A 10,027-nucleotide genomic window follows, 5' to 3' on the forward strand; every position below is an offset into this window, starting at 1 on the left:
TTCTGGGCTCTAATCCAGACTCTGTTACTGACTCACCGCGTGACCTTGGCTAAGTCACTTGACTGTTCCTTCCTCAGTTTCCCCATCTTTGTAATGCAGAAGTTATTACCACTAGCCTGTCTTGTGGAGGGGAGCATGAGGATTTGGGTGATTTATGTTGATAAAGAGCTTTGAGATGAAGGTTGCTATGGAGGGACAAAGAATTATTGTTGTGTCCTCGGCTGCTCTCACACCTGTATGAAATATGGAAATTGATGACAAGGCGTGGAACTTCACCTGTGAAATCTACTAATTCGTCTCATTGCACTGTTCTGAAGCCCCTACTGTCCTTTCATCTCAGCAGAAGTCTCCTTTTAAGGGACCTTTTCCCCTCAGTTCCCAAAACCTCCAGCTGTCAGCGTATCTTTGGGGTGGTTTTTGTTGTTTGGATTGGGAGTGCTGGTTCTTTGAGGTGTAAATGGTGCCGTGTTTTTGCTGATATTCTCCATGTCTGTGCCCGTTGCTGACCAAGTGCCTCCTCCTTAACTCGTTGCTTTCACCTGGTTCGAGCATGTCAGCATGCTGGTCATCCTGCTGAACTGCGTCACCTTGGGCATGTTCCAGCCCTGCGAGGACGTGGACTGCAAGTCGGAGCGATGCACCATCCTGGAGGTAGGGAAGGGAGCCTGATGCACTTTCACAGCTGGATGGTAAAACATTAGCCAATGGAGGACAGTGAGCCTTGTAGGCTAGTGATTTATTCAGGAGCCAGCGCCCTGAGGTTCTGTTCCCAGTCATGAGCCTAACGATCTGGCTAGAGTGTACTAAGAGCCCATGCCTGCTTTATTCTTCAGCTGAGGCTGCCAGCTACATCCAAATGAGCTGCAGATTATTGTCCACTGAGGATGGTGTACAAGTCCTGGGCTCATAAACTCTTTTCCTGGAACCTTAATAGCCTCCCAGAGCTTCAGGGGGCAACATGTGAGCCTGGCAATCACATAGCTGACATATGCCACAGGGCTGCCCATCTCTAAGCCGCTTGCCCTTTGCAGCACATCACAGCTCCATCTGTTGTCAGAGCTGTGTTGTGACTATGCGCCTCCTTCACTAACTAGCCTTCCAGGCTCCAAACAAATGTCTGTGGAGATGCTCGGCCTTTGCAAAGCATTACGTGAACCAGTGTAAAGACGGCTGGCACGTGTCTGTGTTATGTCCTGGGCATACTTGACTCTAACACACGTGTAGCTTTAATATCCTGGAAACCCTTCTGTAGTAAGGAAATGCCATTAGGACCTCTAGTAGATCATCACATGCATCCACCTCTAAGGACTGATCAAGGATCATATGCAAATGTCAACAGCCAGGGGTTATCTCATCCCAGACCCTTCCAGCCTAAAGTTATGAGATGTTAGGTGCAGAACTGAGCCAACTAAAGCAACAGAGAAGCCACCAGAGATTGGTTACAGAATAAATTGTAGAACCGAGCTGAGAAAATACTGCAAATGGTTATCCACCATAGGAATTGCCACACTGGATTATGGTATGATCTGGTCCTAGATGCTTCAGAGAAAGGTGCAAAAATGTGTGGCAGGCAATCATGGAATACCCTGCTCATGGGGAAAGCAGCTTGCTAGACTCCATCAGATGGCAGCTGGTCTGAAGCATAGGATTTCCATTCCTCCCAACCATGTTCCTGCCTTTTGTTGTATGCAATTGGTCACACAAATGGATCTTGGCTTGGTGGATGTCTGTCATTCTTACAAATACCCAAATCCGCATGCAAACAGAGGGATTCCTGAATGAGCAAGAGTCATTGTTATTGATTATTCGCTATTTGTTCTCTTCAGAGAATCTCATCAAATCGGTTAGCAGAAACCATATTATGGGTACATCTACACAGCCCACAGTAGCAAGCCTCCCCACCCCAGTTGACAGACTCAGGTTGGGAGGACTTACGCTAGTGTTCTGAAAATAGCTGTGTCGACAGCACTTCGGAATTGTGGTTCGGGCTGGAGCTAGGGCTCTGAAGCCCATCCTCCTTCTTAGGCTTCAGAATCCGCATCACTACATCTACACAGCTATTTTTAGTGTGGTAGCATGAGCCCTGGGAGCCCGATCCAAGCTAGGAGGCTGGCTGCTCTGGGCTGTGTAGATCATAACCTTTGTGACTTAAATGAATCTAAGTAAACAATTCAGGAGGAGCCCGTACAATGACCATTGTTTGTGTTGAGTGTTGAATGATTACAACATGTCAGCTATATTTGTAAAAATCTGAGCATGTTGTGAACAGTTAGCAGACAGAAAAAGAGTGAAACATGCAAAGAATAATCAACCAACTTTCGCCCCTGCCCCACTCCAGCTTGCAGGGAGAATGGAAGCCAAAACATGATGTAGGAAGCATTGAGCTCGCTTGCAGAGACAACTCAGATGCCAATCATCAAATGAACTGAAACTGCTGGAACAAATTCAGGATAGTTTGTAAAGGAGAAGTGTTAGTAGGTAAGCAGACAGCTAGACTAGATAGATCGCTCTCACCTGCACAGGTGCACACCCAATAGGTATATGCAAAGGAAGCCAGTTTGCAGCTGCCCGTTTTCTGTTACCTTTGGCAATAAACTATTCAGGCCTCAAAATGAACATACAAGAGACACAACGTAGGAGGCTCTGCTGACTGTTATGATCGCAAAGAAAAGGGTTTGAATGAGTAGATCTGTCCACGTTCATGTGTGTGGATCAAGAAGCTGCTGTAACTTTCCCAAGGACGTTTTATTCAAAACAGAAAAGCTTTTTCCATGTGACTAATAACGATCAATACATCCCACTGCAGAGTCATAATTTATGGGGCAACATATATTTAGCAAAGAGTCCATTTCATAATATTTCAGTTCCTTTCCTGCAGCACATGTGGTCTGCCTGATCGATATTTCCTTCAGCCTGTGCATGATTCAAAGCCTGGACACTCCAACTGCACAGCACGTGTATCTAGGAGTTTCTCAGTGGCAACTTGCCAGGACCCTGAGGGCCGCGTGGCATTTGCATATCGATTTGCATATGCTTTAAATGCAAAAGTAAATGCACAACAAGCATAACATGTTTGTGTGCTTGTATCTTTGTCACTAGATGAATAGAAATTGCTTATTGTTCCTCAGCAATAAAAACCCAACAGTTGTGTTTCAGTCAGTGTTATCATCACCCAGCAGGCAATCCAGGATGTGTTTTGAGTTTTATAGCTGACACTTCAGTACTCCATGAGCCATGGTTTGATCACCTCAGTTGTAGATACACAATATCCATACAGTAGAAATATACATATGCCTGGTTGTTTTTTCATCTCTGCTATACAGAATCACAGTAGAACTCACTGCAATCATCTTTTTATGACCTAGGCATTTGACCATTTCATTTTCGCCTTCTTTGCTGTGGAGATGGTCCTCAAGATGGTAGCTCTGGGAATCTTTGGGCAGAAGTGTTACCTAGGAGACACATGGAATCGCCTGGACTTCTTCATCGTAATGGCCGGGTGAGTAGCCAAAGCTCATAAATTAACCATGTGCACTGGAGGCGTAAACGAATCCACCAGTCGCCCTGGCTGCTTTTGGGTATTTCTTCAGGAAGCTGCCAAGTGCGAGCCAAAGAAAAGTCATGTAAAACCTGATCTCAGAGGCAATAAAATGCCGTTGCGTTCAGCTGTAATTGATTTTGCAAAAGCATCTGCAAAATATGAAATGGGAAACTGCTGTTCATCAGCCCAGCCTGAACCTGAGGGTTGGGAGGGAGGGAAGGGGTTAGAGAAGGTGTTCTGCAGCAGTACATCCACCTGAGCCTGCTGCTTTCTATGCTGCGTCCGCACAGCAGATAGACACCCGCGGCTAGCCTGTGCAAGCCAACGCGGGCTCGTGGTGCTGGGGCTGCAGGACTCTTCCACTGCTGTGTAGACTTCTGGGCTCAGACTGGAGTCTGAGCTCTGGGACCCTCGCACTTCACAGGGTCCTAGAGGCCGAGCTCCAGCCCGAGCCCAGAAATCTACTTAGAAATGAAACAGCCCTGCAGCCTGAGCCCAAGCCAGCTGGCACAGGTCAGCCATGGGTTTTTCTTTCCTGTGTAGACATACCATGACATTCTCTAGCCCTTGAAAGTTTGGAGTACAAAGGGATGGGGGCTAAATGATCATTTAAACCACTTGATTTTGTCCTGCCACAAACTCTGCGTCATGTATCTGTCGGTGGATGTCGAAGTTTCTTCACCAGCAGGCATGCTCCCTACGGCATAGGGGAGGTCTGAACAGCAGTGGAGGGTTGCAGGGGAAGTGCCAACTGGAATGCTGGCAACCCGGGTGTTTCAGTACCAAAGACATGTGCCTAAGCCCTAGCAACCATTGATGTGAACTTGTGTACCAGAATAAGAGCTGTCAAGCCCCTCATATAGCAATCTTTCCCGGCTTGATTTCAGTCAAATCAAATCCATTCAGATCTAGGCATGTAGTAACCAGCATGTTCCCAAAGCTCACAGTTAAGGCTCAAGGACAGATGACTGGGCCCTTCTGTATCTCTTGCAGTGCGCGTTGCTGGAACATTGCAACCTGTGCTGGTGCCTGAGCACCTGAAAGGGACGCTGATTAGGAAACAACTGCAAGCAAAGGTGAAATTGACTGGCTTTCTCCTTGCCCAAGCTCAGAGACATGCAAAAGTAAAGAGCAAAAACAGGGGGAAACAAATCTGTTCCTTAAGAGTTCTGTCCATGCTAATGATCTAAAATGTTAGCAACACAGATACAGGATTTAAATTAATGTACGAGATTTTCAACTTGACACTGTCCCTACCTGAAAAGTGACCATGCTGCTGTAACCCACTGGCCTCAGCGGGTGCTGTTAGGGTGAACAAAGGCAGCGGATTTCAACTGAGCAAGAAGCATCTGGCTCAGGAAGGTTAAAACATCAGTGGGGCTAGCCGTGGGGGGAAGGGCAGGGAGCTGGCTGTCTGGCACACTTTCTAATCCTCATAAATTATAAACACATGGTAATTTCTGCTTTAAATTTATGTTTGTTGACATTTGAACACACCTCGCCCAACAGCTGCTTATTCTCATGAGACAAGTTTATGGAGATGGTTATTTTACACTCCCAAACACCCTGGGAAGAGCTGATTCCTTTAAACTTCAGGTTCCCAGTGAGCTGCAGAGAATTAGTGAGCAAGTTAAAAAATGTCCTACAAATAAACTAAATAGGTCCTAAGACTGGACAATACCTACTCAAAGCAATTTTTCCTGCTTGGTGTACAATTAGGAGTGGAAAATGTTTGGCTATTGCGTCTAACCTTACCTTTGAATATCCTGGGTTTATAGTACTTGGTTTGGGAGTAATTACAACATCCTTGCAATGTGTTTTACCTTAAAAGTAGTGATGCTCAATCTTAACTCCATCTTAATGTAGGTTTTTTGTCCGGGAATACAATTAGGAATGGACTTACTGGTATGAATAAAACATAAAATGGTCTGAGCTGAGCCTCCTTTGAACCAGCCTTTGGCTACAGTTTAAGAAAAATCTAGTTAACTTTTTTTTAGCTCCAGCATGTATATATATATATTTTTTTTGATATAGTCAGGAACCAGGTGCGCAAGCATAGTTCTGAGTAAAACCATCAATCCGGGAGCCATTAAGTCTGGAATCTGCTGTAACTGTGTGACTTCAGGTAAATCACATTAGAATACAAATGATAACAGCCACTCGTCTCATCCTGGGAGCAGTGGAGGTTCTGCATTCCATTAATATTTGGGAGGTTCCCAGATGTTGTTATGATGAGCATCAGAGCAATGCGTATTAAAATGCCACACACACACACGCGCGTGCGCGCGAAGGGAGAGTCCTCTACTGCTGCTTAACAATCAGACTTCCCTTGGCCACAGTATTTGTATCTCAGTAAGCTGGAAAGATAGGAATGCTTCCAAGTAAGTCTGTTGGAGGTAGTTTTCCAGCCCCATTTTATAAACCTAAAAGGCTGGTGGAGGAGAGAGGGGAAAATCAACCCATTATTAACACAAGAAAACCTTCTGGTGAGATGCTGTTAATGCTGAGAACTGATATAGAGAATGATCCATTTGCAAGCCAGTCTCAAAGGCCTCTCGAGCAGTTGGAAGGAGCACACCTGTGGGAATTCTAACTTTGTCACCCACACGGAGGACTTGAACTTGAGGTCCAAACATGAACCATTTCTCCTCTTAATTTGCCTTGTCGGTTTCTGCTTGGCTAACAAGCCCTGGTATCCCTGTCCTGTTCCCCAACCCTGCCTAGGTTTTCACCTTCAGATCTAAAGAAAGGAGAGCCTTGGAGGGTGACTTGAATTACAAAGTACTTTGGAAACTTATTTCTGATTTTCCTGGGCAACAAGCAGCAGTTTTACCGGGCAGTGTGTGACATAATAAGTGGGTTGTTTTTCTTGGCAAGCGGACCTGGAAGCGATGGAGCTTATTAAGGGGCCCTTCTGATAAGCAGGGAAGTGAGTGACAAATGGGCAATGCCCGCCATTCTATTTGCCCTATTCAGTTTCCTTAAGCGAGCTGATTTACACTATTAGCACAGTTATCGAGGAAAGCCAACAGTAAGCGGGAAAACTACAAAATAAACAGATCTTCTGCTGACAGCAACAGATTGCATCTGGAGGCTGCTCCGGCAGTGAATACTCTCTGCCTCTGCTTGCCTAAGAAAAGTACCATGGGAAGTTTCAGCCCGGAGAAAGCTGGCTCCGTTTCCTCTGAGGGCATGTCTATACGGCAATCAGGAGGCGTGCCGGCGGCAGATGTAGGCATTCCCAGCCTAGATTTGAACAAAATAGCTTACTACAAATAGTGGTGAAGCCATGGCAGCGTGGGCTAGCTGCCCAAATGTATAGTCAGGATCTCAGGCAGGCATTTACTTGGGCAGCTAGCCTCACATATCTGCAGCTTCACTCCTGTTTTTAGTGAGGATGCTCGATCATATCTCCCGACTGCAATGCAGACATAACCTGAATCCGACCATGAGCCCGAGTGAAAAACATTGTCCAAGCAGCAAAAATGTGATCTGCCATTTGACCCCTCATGACCGCTCATTGGAGTGGCCCCTCTATCATGAGAAATGCATTCGATACCATTAATCTAATCGCTCTCCAGCCCAAAAGAGCACTTGCCTTTCTTGGGAGAGCAGATAGGAAAGAGCGGTGACTTCTGTTCTCTGGTATATTGAGGCCATGACAATAGTCCAATCTGTATGAACGAATGATGTTGCTGCAGGACAGGACATGTGACATGCATGTGAGGCTGTGACTGTTTCTTCCTGGATGCTCAGGGTCTTTGCATGCCTATGGTCTGCCATGACTTTATACCCCACAGGCTGGGTGTGCCATCCCCCTCTATTATGCATCAGTGCATAATGGTTTATATTTCCAACACATCCCATCTAAAGCATCATTAAAGGCTACACAGAGAGACTAGAGCCAGCCTAGAGGAAGAGTTGAGTGTAGCAATTGTCCTGACAACAAGAGGAATAAGACTTGGGGAAATAAATACAAGAGGAGAGGGCAAGGGAAGGGCTGATGTGTGAAAGCAGCAATGGGGAAGTGGGGGTGTAACATGGAAGGGAGAGTGGCAGGAGGTGGGACAAAGGGGCAAGGTCACTGAAAATGAGTGCAGCAGCCCAGGGAGAATGGTAAGAAGGGGGAAGCTTTGCGGGGAGCATGGGCTAGTTAAAATAAGGACAGATTGGATAATCCCCCGCCGAACTGATGATGGGTTTCCCAGCCAACACCCACCCCACGCTGCATGTTTTTAAATGTGTTTCTCTCTTCTTGCTTACCTAGAGCTGGGAGCAGAATTCTGGTTATTCCAGTCAATGTTTTTTTTTACCCTAGACAGAGTCCAATCGCTCCGTCTTCCATTTGATTCCCAGCCAAAGGTGCCTTTTCTCCCAGACAGATGCCCTGAGGGAGTCCCTGGATTCCACCCTCTATCACATATAGGATGGAAAACCCCAAGCAGTGAAACACATTTACAGGGTTGCTAAATTCACAAGGTTTGTTAATGAAGCCAGTTCTTTTCCTCAGACCATTAGGAAACAAATCCCTTACTTAGTCCTCTTTGGATGCAGTGCAATGAGTCTGCCAGTCCTAGTCTGTATTGACTACACAGCTTCTGTAGAGCTCAGAGACTGGAGAAAGGATTTTTCCCCCGAGTGCTTTCTTGCTATCAGGTATCTGTCAGGTGCATCTCTCAGGTCTCTCACTTTACCATGCAGTGAAAATTTAACACTAAAGTTCATAGACTTAGATGGCCTGATTCTCAGTTACTCCATTCCTGTACTTGGGGCATGAATAGAGGCAGGGGGCAAAGGTAAATTTAAGCCAGTTTTGTAATCTGGGGCTGTGCGGAGACCTATCCAGCCATCAAGGTAAATTTAGAGTAGTCCCCAGGCTACTCTAGCTTCCAGTGGGCTTCCAATGACCCCTTTGGGCCCAAGGAAGCAGAAAACAATCACAGTGCAATGCACTCCTGCCACACCCCAACCCCCTCCCCAAACGGGTAGGGAGCATAGCTGACATCAGCAGACAGTCTGCATAGAGGGAGTTCTCTGGGTGCCTCTTTCACACCTTTTAAAGCCCCTTTGTTTTGCCAGAGACATATAAAGTGTTTTTTGTGTAACTGAGAGTCACAGCCGCTGATTTTATAAGCAGATGGTTCAGAGATTTAGTACAGCAAATTGCTCAAAGCCTAGACAAAAACAACAAGGTGTCCAGTGGCACCTTAAAGATTAACAGATGTATTTGGGCATAAGCTTTCATGGGTAAAAAAACCTCACTTCTTCAGATGACCTCACAGATCTGCACATTTGAGCTGGAAATCATGGGTGAATGGGCTTCCTTGCAAGAGTTTTGGGGTATCCTGCACCTGGGTGGGTCAGAACTGAAGGGTGTGAAAAGGAGAACCAATGGCAAAACAAGAAAAGTGATCTAAAGCACTTCACTCTTAAAGAGAGCTTTTGTTTGGAATTGCGTGTGAAGGTTTTATTGCATAGAATATCAGGGTTGGAAGAGACCTCAAAGGGTTATCTAGTCCAACCCCCTCCTCAAAGGAGGACCAATCCCCAGACAGATTTTTGCCCCAGATCCCTTAATGGTCCCCTCAAGGATTGAGCTCACAACCGTGGGTTTAGCAGGCCAATGCTCAAACCACTGAGCTATCCCTCCAAGAGATTAAGCCAAGCCTCCTGCAGGTAAAGGAGACAAACTGAATAAAAGCTAGGTAGGGATCTGAGGATTAGTACCCACCCAGACAGTGTAGGAACTCTCAGTGGAGCACTTTCCAATTGCTTTTATGTTCTGTTAGTAGTTTTAAAACTGGTGTCCAATTACAGTAGAATCCACTTACTCAGCCATCTGATAAATTGCAGGTGTGCCTTATTAGGACGTCAGCCAGGGAACAGGTTCGGGAATCAGTGGTATTCATTTCAGTGATTTTAAACAGAGGTTTGTCTGTTCCTGAAAGGTCTGTTTGAAGTGCACACCTGGTGCTGGCTACAGGCCTAGTTACTGTAACTAGCAGGTGCAAACTGGTGTTTATCAATTTCCCACTGTGTGGTCCTTGCTTCTGCTAAGTGCCACATCCCTGATATTCTGTGATCTGGCTGCTTAATGCATGCAGGTTAGTTTTCAGAACTGTTTTAGTGCTGTGCTAAATTTTAAAGCTATCCCTCTAATTTAAATTTAATTCCTAGAGGCAAACTTGAAGGTAAATTTGGGTTGTAAAGGTTTATTAAATGCTTCAAGAAAAAAAGTTATTAAAAACAGCAGCAAAAAAGTCCAAAAAATGCTAAATTAAAGCAAAAGGGCCAATTTCCTACCTGCTGTAATATTGGTTAAGTAATGGAGGTATACCAGGAATAACTCCAGCCAAAGGTGTGTGTCACGGAGTCACCGGGCGATGCTCTGGAACTGCTCCCCACTAAGCCAGTCAGGACTTTGGGGAGCCTCCTCTCCCTTGGAGCAGACTTGTTCAGGGCAAGAAGCTCACACGTCTTCACCTC

General features: G+C 45.8%; 1 protein-coding gene across 2 annotated transcripts in view; it reads left to right on the forward strand.

The window, feature by feature from the left end:
* The first annotated feature begins 544 nt into the window (after positions 1 to 544).
* Positions 545 to 10,027, forward strand: part of CACNA1H (calcium voltage-gated channel subunit alpha1 H) — a 203,668-nt gene continuing 194,185 nt past the window's right edge. For both annotated transcript variants that reach the window (XM_032762698.2, XM_075069148.1), the window contains exons 1-2: positions 545 to 651; positions 3,366 to 3,499. In XM_032762698.2, the coding sequence (XP_032618589.1) occupies positions 559 to 651; positions 3,366 to 3,499 (227 nt within the window). In that variant the 5' untranslated portion in view covers positions 545 to 558. The remainder of the gene's footprint in view (positions 652 to 3,365; positions 3,500 to 10,027) is intronic.

This window comes from Chelonoidis abingdonii, chromosome 9 (genome assembly GCF_003597395.2).
Source record: "Chelonoidis abingdonii isolate Lonesome George chromosome 9, CheloAbing_2.0, whole genome shotgun sequence".
Lineage (NCBI taxonomy): Eukaryota > Metazoa > Chordata > Testudines > Testudinidae > Chelonoidis > Chelonoidis abingdonii.